Source organism: Neovison vison, chromosome 5 (assembly GCF_020171115.1).
Source record: "Neovison vison isolate M4711 chromosome 5, ASM_NN_V1, whole genome shotgun sequence".
NCBI classification, from domain to species: Eukaryota; Metazoa; Chordata; class Mammalia; order Carnivora; family Mustelidae; genus Neogale; species Neogale vison.
Window position 1 is genome coordinate 1,921,069 of NC_058095.1, and position 17,448 is coordinate 1,938,516.

General features: G+C 57.3%; 1 protein-coding gene across 1 annotated transcript in view; it reads right to left on the bottom strand.

Moving 5' to 3' along the window:
* Positions 1–17,448, bottom strand: part of RPTOR (regulatory associated protein of MTOR complex 1) — a 305,182-nt gene that overhangs the window by 164,446 nt on the left and 123,288 nt on the right. Inside the window, exons 4-5 of the mRNA XM_044247255.1 lie at positions 14,921–15,079; positions 5,208–5,354 (exon numbers count right to left, since the gene is read on the bottom strand). Of these exons, the coding sequence (XP_044103190.1) occupies positions 5,208–5,354; positions 14,921–15,079 (306 nt within the window). The remainder of the gene's footprint in view (positions 1–5,207; positions 5,355–14,920; positions 15,080–17,448) is intronic.

A 17,448-nucleotide genomic window follows, 5' to 3' on the forward strand; every position in this document is an offset into this window, starting at 1 on the left:
ACTCCCACCTCCGCCCAGGGGGGCTTCTCCCAGGGAATCTAGAGACTCAAACCCAGGAAACAATTTCAAATTTCAAAACTCACTAGGGTCTTCTGGAGGATTTGGGAAGGGTCCAGAAAAGTCTGGCAACGTGACACACGGCAGATTCAACAGAGACATCTGCTACGTGTCCCACACGTGCGGGTCACGCGGAGCCGGTGAGGGCCAGAAGGCCCTCATCCCGGACGCACGGTGGCTGGGGCTCGTTTTCTCGATAGAACTGCGACATCGTACTGCTTCTCCTATGGACACACATATGCACGGGACACCTAAGCTCAGGGCCTTTACCCAGTGCATCTGTGAGAACACCTACTCGGTAACAGCTCGGGTTCCAGCAGCTTCTGCACTCGGTTCAACAATGTCTGCTTACAGTGGACATATTGCGAAGCGCAGAGAGACTGAGATCCGCAAAGGACTCCGTGCACTGCTGACCCAGCTCCTTCCAGAGGGTGATGCGGCCTCTGTCACGGGACAGACACTGTACCAAGTCCAGCAGCTGAAAGCTGCAGTAATCTCCCATAAATAACTTACATAAGTTTCTATGAAATACCAAGTAGCAATTTAATAGCCTCGTGGTACTCACGGCTGAGGACGGGCTGTCCAGGAGGGCAGTCACTCCTGTTGGACGAAGGCCTCCCTGGTGCCCAGGAGCCCTCAGAGCTGCCCATCGAAGGGCAGAAAAGACCCCCTGTAGAGCGAGATTGGGGTGATCACCCAGAGAGCTCACTTGAACAGACCGTGCGCTGTGTGAAGCCTTTTGGCTGTTGGCAGCTGGACAGCTGTGAACACAGAATCTTTCTATACCTCAGTGAGGACCTTAGTTCAAACCTGGAACCAAATTCTACCCCCCAGGGACTCCTACACGGCCACCAAGCAAAGGAAAGGAGGCACCGAGGAATTCTGCAGCCTTCTACTTCAAGAAGAGAATTTCCATTTTTCGGCTTTGTGAACAGTGCTGCTACGAACACGTGTGTGCACATTTCTGTGTGAACATGTTTTCAGTCCTCGCGGGTACAAGCCAGGAGTGGATCACTGGGTCGCACGGCGGCTCCAAGTCTAATAGGTGAGGGGCCGGCGGGTCGTCTCCCAAGTGGCCGCACCACGACGTTCCGCCCGCAGGTGAGGAGGGCTCTGAGTCCGCCGCATCCGTGCCAGCACCGAGGATTGCCCTCGCTTTATTTCAGCCGTCCTGGTGCGCGTGCGGGGTGCCTCACTGCGGTTCTGATCTCCTCTCCCTGGCGAGGGCTGCCGTCCTTTCCCGGCCGTCTGGTGCGGGCCAGGCCCGCCAGCACTGTGTGCAGTGAGGACGGTGGGGCAGACAGCCCTGCGCGTCTCTGATCTGTCTCCCGTAAGTATGGGGACGGCGGGAGGCTCTTCAGAGATGCTCTCTGTCTGGCTGAAGGAAGTCCCCCCCCCTCCCCTGGCGTGCTAAGAGGAATTATTCTTAACATGAAAGTGTGCTGGATTTTGTCAAATGCTTTTTTGCATCAACTGATTTGGTCATATAGTCTTTCTTCTCCCGTCTGTCGGCAGGGTGGATCCCGTTCATTGATATTTTTTTAACCAGTGAGCCAGACTTGTAGAGCTGGAATGACCCCGCACAGTCATCGAGTGTAATCCCCTCTAGAGCTCACTGGAGCCGACCCGCTATGGTTTGTTGCAGGATTTCTGCACGTAAGTGTGTGGGACGCAGTGGTTTGTGGGGTTTTATATTTTCCTTGTGTCCTGCGTGTCTCTTCTGACATCAGGGTAACGAAATTCCGTCCCCTTTGCACCTCTGGACAAGCTCTGTGCACACCTGGCGGGACCACACGGCGAGCCTCACAGAGCTTCCTGACAGCAGTGAGCTGCTCCATCCCTCCCGCCAGAAGCATCCAGATGTAGACACCCGGCGGAGGGCTGAGAAAGAGGACCCCCACGCGCCCGTCCTCTGGGTGGGACCTGAGGGTCTGCCCCAGCAGAACGAAGGAGAAAACCAAGGAAGGGGCAGAGGTGGGCTCTGGAAAACCGTGGCTGTGCCCGGAAGGCACTGAAAGGGGAGCCCAGGATGGCAGAGAGCCCAGGATGGCAGGTCTGGGACGCGCCGTCAGCACGGCGAGCAGCTCGCTCCGGGAAGGGTTCGTTCCGAGATGCTCTGTGATCCCAGCAGCTCCAGGAACCCAGGAGACGCGAGAGAGGTAAGTCAAGGAGAAAAGAGAAAGTCTCCAGGAAAGTCAAAGGAACAAAAACTGTGACAAAATAGGAAACCAAAGCACCTGGTTCAGCTGTGTGGTGAGCGACCTCCACATGGCTGTGACATTTCAGAACTGGCCCACGTGCCAAGCACGGGGACTCAGTCAAGGAACAGAAGACGGCCACAGAAATCCGCACGGAGCCTAAAACCCGAACGACGTCACCGACTACTGATGGAACTAGAAATACACAGAAGGGTTTTGTTTAGATGTGCAAAGGCTACAAAGTACACTGAGCCTGAAGCCCGTGATTACAACTAAAGGGCGGAGAGGAGGGGAGGGGAAGTGAGTGGCCGCCCCCTTCAACAGCCCTGGAGAGCGCACTAACACAACCGGCGAACACTGCATCACGGCCTGTTGCTGCCCTTCGCTTCTTCAACCGAACAGACTGGTGGCAGCGGCCTGTGGTTTCTCCAATGGCCGAACGCTCACAGACAACCCAAATCTGGGAACTGAGAAGCACCAGGACAGGCAGGTTATCTGCACTTACAGAGCTGCTCAGCAGAGGAACCAGAGCGAGAGGTTCCCTTCGGAGTGAGCCCTGGCCAGGGCGGGCGCGACCAGGACCCGCTCTACCCTCCACTGCCCCTCTGTGCCAGCTGATCTCCAAAATTATGGCGTACGCTCACTTGGTAATAGTAAAACTACTTATTTTAAAAAGAACATTGAAAGCACAGAGACTTGAAAACAAACTCTTAAAGCTCAAACTACAAAGTGACGGGACACAGCGGAAAACGTGCGCAAGACTGCTGAGTGGCAGCGCGTGCTCCTAGCGGAGACACGGTTCGAGCCGTGAGCAGTAGCTTTTGCGGTGCTTCCGGGGGTCAGGGAGGGCTTCTACGGCACCAGCAATGCTCTCGGGGCGGCTCCCGGTGCTTGGCGCGGCACGGGCCCACGGAGAACGTGAAAGCAGACAGCCGCCCTCCAGACCCACGCCCCTCGCCCCTCGCGGTGTCCCATCCTGGAGGCTCTCCGTCCCAGGAACCGTCTCCGTGCGGTCGCGGTCACCCTCCTCTCCCTACAGGTGGCCGAGGCCATCGCGCCAGCCGACTTCCTGCAGCTCACGCCCCTCGCCTCCCGGGAGAGCCGCGACAGTGCGCCGGGACCAGCCGCAGAGCAGGGAGGAATGACGCGGGACAAGGAGGCGAAGAGGCTGGACTAGACTCCTCTCCGGCCGGCACACCACGGGACGGCAAAAACAAACTCTAAGAGATTAGCTGGGAACCAGTTTTATCATTTACCATTTTCGTTTCCGCTATTTATGCAACAGACCAACTGAAGAGGAGCCGATCACAGCACGTGCGACGGCCAACACGAGACTTCTCCGCACTGTAATCACCGAGAGCGAGAGGGAAGTCAGCGCTGGTCACAAACACACGGCGGGACGCTGCTCCGCCGTCTATCCGCCACTTCAGAGAACGGATTTCTCATTTGCTCTCCCCCATGAGAAATTAGTCAATTAAACATTTTTTTCCCAAAAAAGATGCATGGAAGGCTTTCTCGTCGCACTCACTGAAAGGAGCAGTTTCCGAGGCTGAGTAAGGCTCGGCGACATACAGAGAGCACGAGGTGGTGCGGCGCGGACCGGCAAGTTGGCGCTCGGGCCCCACCCGGGGGAGCACCTGTCTTCCGCGGGGGACAGCGGGAGAGGCCGCGTCCACTGCGCGTGGTCCGCGGAGGCAGATGCACTGTCCTCCTTCACCAGCCTGAAGCTCAGGAACCGGGACCAGAACCAGGCGGCGTCCTCTGGCATTTCACTTACATATTTTACATGCAAAAAGAAAACCCTTTTTTGCAATATTTGTTACTCGATGTGAGGAAAAGCATATCACCTCTTGGGGCTCTGAGTCTTCGCGCTCATTGGATGACCCGGGCCTCGCGTAAACGTGCAGGAGACGCCCAGAAGCAAGGCAATCATCGGGCGACACGAAACGTGGCCTTGCCTCCTCTCGAGACAGAATGCAGAAACCACGCCTCGCGGATCGGCTCCGACCCCGAGGACAAGGGGCACCGTAGGCGCCAGCCGCTCTCACGCCATGTTCTGCGCGGGGACTTCATTTATAAATATAAAATCCTAAACTGCATGACATGTTAATTTTAAATTCTACCACACGGAATTTCAAATCTTATTGCTGATTATGTCGGGCACAGCCTCTGATGAAACATGAAGGGGGGCAGCATCACATGGAAACTGAACAGACACAAACGGGCTGGAGGGAACACGTCCTCGGGACCACGTTTGCTCCAGAATCGAGTCGTTCCTGCACTGCCACCGGTCGGAATTCATGATCCCCTCGAGGCTGCAGAATATTTGATTCCCACACTCCTGCGCAGACCACGGGATGGAGGTCTCTTAATTGAAAATGCCTCTGCAATTTCTCTTCAGGATTCACTGCTCAGTTCAAACATCAAATATTAACTAAAGCAACCGAGTGAGCCGTCTCTCCGCGAGCAGAGCGCGGCCCCGGCTCTCCAGCTCCTCCAGCAGAAGGGACTGGGGGCCGTGCTGACACTCGTCTTCTGCACGGAGCTCCGGGGGTGTTTGTAACGCACGCGTGCACACGCACACTCATGCACACGCGGCGGGGACAATGACAAAGACGTGGAATTGATGGTTATGCCCGGCCACGGGTCCGTTCCTCCCCAAATCGATGTGTCTGCTTTATTTAAGCATTTATCTCCGAGGCAGAGGCCACTGGAGCGCACACCAGCCCTGTTAATGTTATCCCTTAATTAATGTTTAGATTAAAAATGACACTGAGTAAAAGGAGAGGAAAATGTGCCCCGAGGCTCGTGCTGTGCGCCTCCAGCTCTTTGTCACTGAACCCACCAGGGCCCCCGAGTCGCTCGGAGACGACGAAGGGACCCGGCCCCCGCCCCGGCCTTGAGGAAACCCGTGGGAGACTCAGCCCCAGTCCTGGGGCACGAGGGCCTCACCTCCAGCTCCTGCTCCCTCTGCAGGGCGAACTGCTTGAAGGACTTGACGATCAAGCCGGCGTTGGAGCAGTCGTAGACGAATATGGACGGGCTGCCCATCCACGTCTGCAGATCATACACAGACAGCGGGATGTACTGTGTGTAGTTCTGGAAAACAAAACCGTGCACGTGTGACTTACGCCTCCTGCACAGGACCGCCAACCCGCCCCCTGCGCAACAAGGGAGGGACGACACCCCGGGCCAGGTGGCACGGAGGGCTGCTCACGGCTCATAAACGTGGGAAGTCACAGCCAACCACACCCTCTGCCACATGTCCGCATGCCACTGGGCCGTGACCTGTGAGCGCCAGACGGCGGCCCCAGTCCTGGGCCCTGCCGGAGCTCCTCGGCTGTCGCTGCCGGATTGTGGCTCGCTGTCTCCTGCGAACCCGGGCCATATTCCTGCTCGTGGTGGGACTTCCCTCCATGCGTCCTACCATCAGGGCTTCCCCATCTACCTCCTTCTCCCAGGAACCAAACCACGGCCCCCTTACACACTTAGAGGACGTGCACCTGTCCCTGTCCCTGCCTGCTGTCCTCCTCCATGACTTGTGTGTGCTGCTAGAATAGGCTACATCCCTCACGCACCAGGGAGATGTTCCAAGGAGCTGCCTAGGCTCAAATCGGCATGTTTCCCCCAAAGTACCTTCTATTTCAGAGAACCGTAAGCACTTAATCCTGCAGATGACTTGGAATCACACTTAAGGGATACAAGCAGATTTGGCACTCTGATTTTCTCAAGCCACTGAACAGAAACTTATTAACATGAATCCACTAAGTGAAATTTTTTCTGGACACACTGTACTGTTCAGTACTCGAAATCACCGGGAGATGACTGGGAATCAGAGAGCAGGATGTTCTCACCTCCGCAGAGAGACGACGGCACTCCTCGCTCAGAGGCTGGGGCCTTTTGGCACAGACCACCGCCCGCATTTACCCTTCCTTGCACCCCCCGCGTGCCTGATGGAGCTGCCAAAGCCAACACCATATGCTCGCAGCGAAGGGGACTGTGTTCCCCGCAGCTGAGCCTCTGGTGTCGCCACAAAGACAGCGAGAACGGCCTGGAAAACAGGCCAGGAGCCCAGAGGACCCTGCAGGGCCCAGCGACATTGTGACAGGACGGAGGCGGCCGGCAGGGGCTTTCCCGAAACACACAGCAAATAGGAGATCTAAGTCAATCCAGACGGGAAGAGGCCACGCGTGGACAGCACAGGTGCGTTGGTGGGGAACATCTGGGTCCCGAGAGGGACCCCGCTCTGCTGACGTGGGCCGCTTTGCCAGGCTGCCCTGCCCCTCCCATGGCTGGCAGGTGTTACTATGGAGAACGTTTGGAAATGCCGTCCCTGGGCATGCTCACCGGACGCTTCCACACGAGTCGAGGCTTCCTGAAGGAGCCTATTGACTCCACGCACGCCCAAAGTACCAGCGATCTGACAGGCTGATCCTAAAGTCAGCACGGAACAGAACTGCACGAGAACGTCACGCGCACACACACCATTTTCAAATAAAGAAAAATGAGCAGGGACCCGCACAAGATATTAAATACACTATAAATCCGTGGTAATTACAGGACGGTATTAGGGAGGGCAAGAAAAACAAATCAACAGAAGAGAACGTCCAGAAATAGACCCACATACATAATCACAACGAGGGCGGCACTTGAGCTCCGTGAAGGAAGAAGAGGTCAGGAAGTGACACCGCAGAACCTCACCAGCCGTTCAGTATTGCTGAGGCTCCACGGGCCAAAACTCCAGGCTAGATCTTAAAACTAAATATAAAAACAGAATAAAAGATTTTTATTTATTTTGGTTCCAGAAAGTCCTCGTACAAAACTCAGAAGTCTTGAAGAGAAATAAAATAACACAATAATCATGTAATTCTGAAAAAACGCACACCAACGACAAGCGATTCAAGAGCAAAGAGAGTACAACCCACTGACGGGATCTTCCCGGTGTCCGTGCGTGCGGGAGCTTCTGCCCAGACCCTCGGCGGTAGGAGCCACACACTCCGGCGGCCGCACCCGCAGCGGGAGGAAGGGCTGCGAGAGGGCGCTCTCGAGTCGTGGGAACACACGTTACCGTCGAACCAGCGATCCGCGCACGCCGCCGTCCTTGCCCCGCGAAGGGTAAAGACGTCTGGAAGATGGACGGAGCAGGAAGCGTTCGACAGGGCGCGTCTGTCGCTGGCAAGTGTGTGAATATGGAAGCTTTTCAACTTTTAGTATTATTTTTTTAGAAAGAGAGCGAGTTGGGGGGAGGGGCGGGGGGACAGAGAGTCTCAAGCCGGCTCCCTGCTGAGCACTGAACACGGAGCCCAACGAGGGGCTCCATCTCATGATCCGGAGATCACGACTTGAGCCGAAATCAAGAGCCGGACAGACAGCCGACTGAGCCCCCAGACGACCCAGGAAGCTCTTCTGGAAGGCCATCTGGGAGTACGTGCCAGTCTTACATGCACATCCCTTTGACTCCTAGGTGTCCGTCCTACAGAAATACTTGCCTCTGCACACGGAAATGTACACGGTCGAACGATACTCCTGCCGTAAAACCCTGTCAGCCATCTAAACGCCACCGCGGAAGGGACGGGGAGTCGGATCTGTGTTTCCTCCCTGCCCCACCGGTGCACGTCCCCGCTGGGCGCGCTTCCCAGCTCCCTCCGCAGCTCAGTCTGACCTCGCGAACTCTGGCCAACGGGACGGGATCAGAAGCGATGTGTGCGAGTCATCAGGGCCACCCCCCTGCTCCCCTCTTCCTCTCTCCCCCCTGCGGGAATGCAGACGGGTGACACAGCTCCAACCACACAGAGGACAAGAGCAGAGGGACAGAAGGGGACGGTCAGGTGGAAGAGGCCTGCCCCACATCCCGAGGAGGCCCCAGCAAGCCCCAACGACCTTCGTGGACCAGCACAGCCCATCCCGCATCCTCGCACGTCCCACGTGAAGGACCATCAAGCAGAGGAATGTCCACATATCCATACCCAGGGCACCACGCAGCCCTAAAAAGACTGGGCTCACTGCTGTGGATTGAGGCAGAAAGATATTCAAGCCGTATTATGATTTTAAAAGTGCAAGTCTTAGAACACTGCCCAGATGACGATATCGTGGGGGGGGGGGGGCTCTGTGTGGGAAGCACGCGTACCCGGGCTCTACTCTGCACGCGACGGGGACCTGGGAAGTGTCTGTCACAGAAACGGTGCTGAAGGGAGAAGCGTCGAACTACTAACCAACGTCCAAAGCACAGCTGTTCCTCCCGTCCCACATCACCTCGGCGGAACCAGCTGTCCAGGCTGCAGGGCGCAGGGCCTCCTCCGTGCGGGAGGCCGCCGGACACCCCCGGCCCCGCCAGGCGGACGTCTGGTTTCTCCCCCGCCAGAGCTCCCCGTTCGGAGAACGCATCTCTCCCTTCTCTTGAAAAACATACTCAAGGCCAAGTTTTCATTTCAAACAAAGACACTGAAATGGGTTTTAGGTAATTTATTCATCACAATCCACTTCATCTGCCAGGTTATATTAAACACGAAAAAGAAGGGTCCCCCCGCTTCGCCCGACTGTCCTCCGGGCTGAGCCAAGCAGGGGCGGCGCCGGGACAGAAGACGGCGAGAGCGGCCCTGGGCTCCCGGGGGAAGCCGTGCACCTCGAGGGAAGCACCTCCCCATTTCTGAGAAGACCCCGGGTGCATCTTTGGCCAAAACGTCCAGGGGTGAGTCAGAGCTCTCAGCCACCGAGACGCGCCTCCTCCTGAGGGCTTTCCCGGAGGGACCCCCGGGGCGGCGAGCCTCCTTCCCACCCCGCGCGTGGCCCCGCAGCCCCGCCTGCAGAGAGGTCTGCGGGAAGACGCAGAAGATTCATTTTCCTTCTACAGGGCGTCCTCCGAACACAGGAGCCCCCGTGGGAGGGAGGGGACGGCCCGGAATGTCAGGTGTGGAAGAGCCCGGGTCCCGGTCCAAGCGCGGCCGCCCGCGACTCGGGAGCGGGAGCCCCAAGCAAACTCTCCGTCCCTCAAAACCCTCCCGGCTGGAGGCCCACTGGCTTCGCGGACCCCCGTCTGCCTCTCCGTTGTCACAGTCAAATAACCGGCTGCTCCGTCAGTGCTTCTGAACAGGCATCACTAAGCAACAGCACATACTGGTTTTGAAAGCTGTGCTCTGCCGGCGGTGGCGGGCTCGCCCCTTCCCTCCGTGCCCAGCGCGTCCTCCAGGCCGCGGAAGGGCTGACGGCGGAGGCTCCTCCGTGCTCCGCTATCAAAGTCACGCGCTTGTAATTCTAGAGCCGCGGCGGCACCAAATCCCACCGAACCGTTTCTCGTAACTACCGTACCCGTACAGAGAGGGCCGCGGGCTCCAAGGGAAAAACAGCTGTTAATTTTATTGTAGACCTGACTTTTCTGAGGATTTCTAGGACTTGATGTTTGTCTGCGACCACTGAAGACGGTGGGTGCAGATCCCCTCTCTTTAGGAGAAGTGCTGGAGAACGCGGGGCTATTTCTCTGTGAGAGCTTCAACGTTCAAAAAAAATAGGATTCCCCTGATGCTCAGAGATAAAACCCCAACCCGTTCCTCGGATGTCTTATCCTATTTGAGAACCGGATTTATAGAGCAGAAGTTCTCAACCCCACGTGCATCAGCCCGGCAGGGCTGGGGAGGGGCGGGGCGGGCAGTTACACACACATCCCCGGTCCCCTCGGGGGCCGCTGGGGTGGGACCCGCTCCTGCAGGGCCTGGGCCGGCCGGCGAGGATGGAGAACAAACTCAGGGGCCTAGTGCCTCACTTCCTGCGGCCTGTGCGCCTCCTGCTTTAGGAGGAACACCCCCCAGATGCCTTTTTTCCCTTAATGATTTAACAGTTTACACACAGTGATCAGGAAACAGTTTGCTGTACGATAATTTTCAAAGGAAAATACCCGCTCGTCCACCAGTCGACTGTAAGACTTTCAACCACAAATTCGGTCTCTGATGGATACAGGGCTCCTCGGGTTTTCTGTTTCATTCTGGGTCACTCTGGGTAAGTTGTGTGTTTTAAGGCATTTCCCATCTAATCTAAGTTGCTAAATGTACTCGTATAAAATATTAACCTGTCCCCAACTTTTCTACGTCTACAGGGTACGGGGTGACGTCCGCTCTCTCGTTTCCTCACGTGGAGCCCGTCTTCTCCTTCCTTCTTGATCCTCCAGCTAGAGACTCGTCCTTCCGAAGAACGACATGAGCGGGCGGCCCTCCCCACGGCCGCCTCCACTTTACTCCTCGCTGCTCTTTGATGCGTCTCTCGTTCTACTGGCTTTGAGCTTAGTGGGCCGATCGTTTTCTAGTTTCGTATGGCAGAAACCGAGATTCTAATTTCAAACCTTTCTGCCTTTCTGTATAAAGATTTAAGCTAACCGCATCCTGCAAATCTGGTGAGCCCCAGTCCCACTGTCCAGTCTCAATTATCTTTATTTCCTTTGTGGTATCTTCCTTGACACACGTGTTACTCACTGTGCAAAGAGTTGAGGATATTCCAGATAGCCTGCAGCTCCAGCTTCTGTGCTCAGAGGGTATACGCTGCAGGAGGCTGATCCCCCAGGCCTCAGGGAGATGTGGGGGACCCGTGCGTGGCCCTCTGGGGGACCCACCAGCCACGCCTGAGAGGGCGCACGGTCTGCTGTGTCGGCAGAGGCTGGTGTCCGCTGCGCAAGTGGCCGACGGTGGCGTCCCAAGCTTTCGTGGTGGTACCGGATTCCTTTATAACTAGAAAACACATACTATGTCTGGAGTTTTCTCTGGGACAAAGTTTTTAATTGCCCACTTTAGCTGTAATTTTAACTTCCACTCTGACCCGCAACGACTGACAGACGGTTCTTCCAAGCTCTGACGAGGACTGTGGACACGCAGCTCTCTCTGGGGCCGGCACGCTAGCTCTGGGCACGGAGCGCTCGCATCAGGTACACACGCACTCGGGGCGGCTCACCCGACCGCGGGGCGTCGTGAGACGTCCCGCTCCTCCTCTGGCAACACACGGTCTCCCAGTCCGTTCTCTGACTGCCAACGGGGCCCGGCCGGCCCTCTGACCACTAGTACCTGTGAGACACACCTTCGTCTCCATATGCACAGCGCGTCCCTGTGGGTGGCAGGAAGTGGGGTCTGACTGTCAGTCCCGACTGCTACAAGCTTAGGACAAAACATTCTAGAGAATAACCGGTCTGGAGCCACCAAAAAGTCGATGTGCCGTGTTGGGCGAGCAAAAGCACGAGTCGCAGACCGGGAGGGAGAATTTACAGAACAAACACCTGATAAAGCACTCGCGTCCGAAATACACTAAGAATCTTCAAAGTGAACAAGAAAACAACCCTATTTAAAAGTGGGCAAAACAGGGGTGTCAGGTCGGCTCAGCTGGCCAAGCACTGGACTCTGGGGCTCGTCAGGTCTTGATCTTGGGTCGTGAACTCGGGCCCCACTGGGCTGCATGCCACGCCTGGAAAGCACTTGAAAAAACGAGTGGGCAAAGATACGGACACCCCACCAGAGAAGGTACACAGATGGCCAGGGAGCAAGTGAAGACACTCCACATTACATGTCATTAAGGAACTGCAAATTCAAACCACAACGAGACCCCACCGTGCGCCTAACGAGAAGAGCTAAACTCTTCAGGCACTGGCAACTGCACGTGCTCAGTGGGACGGGGGACACCAGGCACTGTCGTCCCTGCTGCTGGGAGGCCAACCGACGCAGCCCCTTCGGAGGACAGCTTGGAGGTGGCTTAGAAAGCTGAACATACTCTCGGATCTAGCAACGCGCTCAGAGGTATGGACCCAAATTAGTAAAAAACCTTGTCTAACCAAAAACCTGCATTCACAAGAGCCAACTAACCCGGAAGCGACCAAGATGTCCTTCAATCGGGGTCCATCCAGACAGTGATGCGTCACTCAGGGTAAAAAGAAGTGAGCCATCAAGACACAAGAACACGTGAGAGAACCGGAGATGCACATCCCTAGCCGGAGAGAGCCGATCTGAGAACGCCGCAGCCTACGGTCCCAGATGCCCGCACTCTCGAAAGCGGACGACGGCGAGTGTCCACGGATGCTGCTGGGGGGCGGGGGCCGTCCAACTGTCCTGCACGACACGGTAATGGTTGACGCGTGACACCACGCATCTGTGTGAACCAACGTTCAACTTCCTGAACAATCTGCTATTTTCTACATAGGGAAGAGTCTATTAAAACAAGAGAAAAATGTGTGTGTAGATAAATTATGAGAAACGATAAGAAAACCGGAAATTGATAAACATAAAATAAATGTACAAAAATCAACTGCCTTTCCATACACCCTGGTAAGAACTTAAAAAATATAATTTTATAGTAAACATTTATAACATCAAAAATATAAAGCAGCCAGGAATATATCTAACAAATGATGAAAACTTTTGTGAAATTGTTATCACAATTATTTTGTGAAATACTACTGATACTTAAGAAGAACATAGTTTGGAGGCGCCTGGGTGGCTCAGTGGGTTAAGCCTCTGCCTTCAGCTCAGGTCGTGATACCAGGGTCCTGGGATCAAGCCCCACGTTGGGCTCTCTGCTTGGTGGGAGACTACTTTTCCCTCAGCTTGTGCTCACTCTCTCTATGAAATGAATAAATAAAATGTTTTAAAAAATAAAAAAAATAGGGGTGCCTGGGTGGCTCAGTGGGTTAAGCCTCTGCCTTTGGCTCAGGTCATGATCTCGGGGTCCCGGGATCAAGCCCCACTTCAGGCTCTCTGCTCTGCGGGGAGCCTGCTTCCCCCCCCCGCCACCTGCCTCTCTGCCTACTTGTGATCTCTGTCAAATAAATTAATAAAATCTTAAGAAAAAAAAAAAAAAACAGAAGAAGGAGAAGGAGAGCAAACTTTGGCAGACTCGTCATGAAGACCCTGAGTCTCCCTGACCATTAATCAACTGATGGACAAGTTAATGCACTAGTTTAAAGGAAGACGTAAGGGGCAAGACAGCCAAGAAGAACTGAAGAAGTACGAGGCGGGGGGGGGTCTGCTCCCTAAACACCAGAAGCCCTGGGAACCCGCCTCGGGAACAGTTTCCTGGCACAGAGCAGACCCACGGAGCAGAGCTCTCAGAACGTGCCCACACGCTGTGGAAACGTGATTTTGTTCGAAGTTGGCATTAAATAATAATGGCACTGGGAGGTATCCATTGTGCGGGGACAGAAAAACAGAGTATAAACTCCTGCCTAATAGTACGTACAAAACCTGTTTCAGGCCGATTCAGGACCCAAATGCAACGGACAGAAGTACAAGCCTTCTGGGAGAGCATCTGGGGGCACCTGCCACCCCAGCACGAGGGAGGACGTCTTAAGGAGACACGACATGTCCACATCGTAAAGGAGGACGGACCACGATGACCGCATGATAACAAAGAACCGCTACGAGGGGACACTATTAAGAGGCAGAAGCAAACCAACAGACCAAGCCATTCGTTCAGAGAGGACACTCACAATTCATAAAAATGATAAAGGGCCGCTGTCCAGGATATGAAGATTTCTTCCAAATCAATAAGAAGATGACACACTAACCCAATGGGAGAATGGAGAGGAGGCGCACTTCGAGAAGGGGAAGCTCCACGGCCAACCAGTGGTCAGAAGGCGCTCAGTGGCACGGCCCCTGGGGAGACCTGCATTACCCCCACACTGGGCAGAAAAACCAAGTCCTGACCACAGTGCTGGGCAGGAAGGTGGGCAGTTTAGGAAAACCACAGGAACCACGGAGACGTCTGCCGGTACAGAGGACACTGAACAGGTCCTGAGATGTCCCCCCGGCGGGCCTGAGGGATGGGCACAGGCACCGGAACAGCAGGGACAGATGCTCAGAGCATAACCCGGGCAGGAGCAGGCTCCGAAGGATCCCCATCCCAAGAGCCCGCAGACACTCAGACCCAACACGCCTGGATGGCCACAGAAAGGGCGGCTGCTGCAAAGGAAGGCAAGGTAATGAAGACCAGAGATCCACTGTGCCGGTGACCCCAGCGGGGAGGAGGGAGCCTGTGCTACGGAGGGGCACAGGGGCTCCAAAGCCCTGTGGTGCCCAACACGGCACGCCTCCAGGTACTGCCTTGCACGCCGTGTGCGAGGAGAGCACGTGGCCCCACCATGGGGCCGGGGTGGGGGGGACTTGCCACTCCCAGCCAGGAAAATGGTGGGAGGGTGTCGCCGACCCCTCACATTCACCCCCCACGGTTGGTTAAGGAGCCGCAGGAGGCCACCCACCTGGCCGTGGGGAGCGTGGAGCTGAGGCCACGTCTGCAGGTGGCCTGGTGTGAGCTCCTTGGAATCCACACCATTATCTTCCCTAAGGAAACCTCTGATTCTCAGAGGAACACTCACCGAACTGAGAAACCTGGTCACCGTGTGACGCACACGGCAGACGCACAAGCAGGTCCTGCCTGCGGCGGGAAGAGGGCTCCGTGGGCACCACGCCACGGCCTCCAGACGACCGCTCCGTGGCCACACGCCTCGTGCCTGTCCCAGCCCTGACAGCTGAGACGGAGCTGACCCCACAACTCCCCACCGCGCAGCCCGGCCGGACCTCGCTGCGTCTGGGTCCGTGGACGCGCAGTGAGCAGCAGCGGAGCCGCAGCCGACCACCAACACCTACACGCAGCTGGGCGGCAGGAGAAAGGGGCGCGGCTCCCACGGACCTCCGAGGGGCTCCTACCTTGTTGAAGACCCAGATCTCCCCGTTCACAGTGGGCCTGGGCACCCCGTGGCCATTGTAGTGGAAGAGGACCCGCTCCTCCTTGGCGTTTCGGCGTAAGGACGTGCACAGCTTCTTCACTTCGTCCACGGTCGGGTCGAGGCTCTGCTTGTACCGGGCCTGTCGCGGGAGAAGATGAAAGAACTCACCGTGGAGTCAGGGATGCGTGGGTACATGCCCCGTCCCCACCCTGAGTTTGCGCTGAGCAGCCGTGGGACCCTGGACAAGTGACCCCGAGCTGCTGCACCTGTAAGTCTGGGGTGACGCCTCCCTCAGGGGCCATGGGGCTTCGTCCAGCCCGCAAGCCACCCGGGGAGGCGCGTGATGAGCGCACGAGATGAGGGAGGGCGCACGGCCACACCGAGCCCCGGGTCGGCCACTGTGACAGCACCCGCACCTCTCGGAGACACCGGAGCCTCCTGAGGGAAATCCTCTGGGAGGGGAAAGGCAAACTTTGGTGAAGTACAGGAGGCCGCGGGCCGACGCGGCACAGCTGCGCCGAGAGCAAGCGCCGGCCGGAGGAGGGAAGCTGCCTGCCCCTCCTCCGGGCCACGCTGGCCCTGCCGAGCCCCTGCCAGCTCCAGCCGGACCCGCGCGGACGAACGGAAGGAATTCGCGGGATGAGCAGGACTGGAAATCAACTCCGCGTCAACAGCTGATGCACGTGACCGAGACGCGGGAGGGGGCGGGGTCTTCCCTCCCCGCGTCTCCCCCAAACAGGCCAGAACGCTGCCCATAAAACAAGGGGGCCGCCCCGGAGGCCCGAGAGGATGCTCACACGGATGTGAGGTGCCAAGCTCCCCCCCCACGGGCGCGGCAGCGTGCGTTCACCTGATGCTGATGGAGGCTGTGGGTCCCCACATGGGGGCTCCGAAGGGCCGACTGGCGGGGAGACGGTCCGGGTCAAAGCAGGGGCTCAACCCCGTGTCGTGGAGGCCCCGGCCCTGGTGCGTGGCCCCTCCCGGACGCCCGGGCAGGACGGACCATCCTTTCTCTCCCTGACACGCAGCCGTCGTCACGTGTCCGTGTGTGACCGCGTCGGGCCCACAGACACCGCGAGCACCGAGGCAGGCTCCGGTGCGCCCCCAGCGCTGGCTCTGTGCCCACATCCTTCCCACGGCCTCACGACACGCTCCGTCGCCAGCACACAGCTGCCGAGTGACCGACGACAACACTCAGTGACAAGCAGAGGAAAAGGATGCATCCGACCTGACGCTGCAGTGACGCGCGAGGCCCCCAGCGCGGCGTGGGAAGAGGCGCGTCCACGGGCACCGCCGGGTCTGGGTGGGGGACCCCTGCCTGTTCTGGAATCCCACAGAGTAGACAGTGACGAAAACAACGCAAGCTCGCGCTCCGGACTCCTCCCCAACAAACGGCGGGTCTGTGCTCTGAGCGAGACCAAGCCAGGCATGGGGTCCTGACGCCCCAAACAGCTCGGGTTCGGTGGACGCCGCGAGACAAGGCGAAGGTGGCTGACCGTGAACTCCAGCTCCGGGGCAGACAGGGCACACCTTACCGAGACGACTCAGACACAGGCCCCCCAAAACCGCGCCGCACAAGCACGCCGTGAAGTCGGCGAGTGGGTTGGAGGGGAAGACCCCACGCTCAACCCCAGGCACCGGAGCCTCCTTCACCAGTGGCTCTCCTGCTCCTCCAATACAGAACCCCAACCTACGGCAGGCAGGAGCCGCTCCCAGGCAAGGCGCCCTGAAATCCCCACAGTCCACGCCATCCGCCAGCAGCAGGAGGCCGTCCGCTCCGTGGGCCTGAGCTCACGTCACGGCCCCAGGCCGCTGGGCATGTTTCAAGGGGACATGCCAAGCACCCCCTCCCCCACTGCTCGCTCCCGGCTCTCCTCAGCTTGGCCTCCTTCCTGCAGCAAATGACCTGAGGTTTGAGAAGTCCCAGCTCCGGGGAAGGACGGTCCGCCTCCCCCAGAGATCAGTTGAAAGGGGGGTGCTGGTTCCCCCAAATCACATGCAAGGCCACGGGGTTGACATTCCTCAGAGACAGCCATAAAACCAGATTCATTACTGCTGACCTTGCCTCCCCCAAGGTCTTCTCCCGTGGGGCTGCAGAAAAATGATTCAGCCTCACTTTCCCACCTACTGCACCAAAAGGACCATTACGGACTAGCATGAAAGGTGCTACAGATAGGAATAATATGCCTCCTGGGGTTTTATGGGAATTAATTAATATTTTTAAGGGCTTTGGAATGAGAAGCACTAAATTAAATGTCACCACACGGTGTTCGGTTTGGTTTTGAAACTACAGTGCCTGGATCCCAGCTCCACGGTCCGAGGGATGCGAACGGCAGAGGAAGCACCGAGCCCCTGGCGGGACCCAAGACCGTGTGAGCGACATAAGCAAAGACACCGCAGTCTCGCAAACACGGCTTGTGGTGGTTGGGATTCCGGCTCCAAGTCCAGACCTCAAGACGTGGTTCAGGCGCGTGTGGATCCTGTGCAGGAGGCAACGGGGGGAGACCA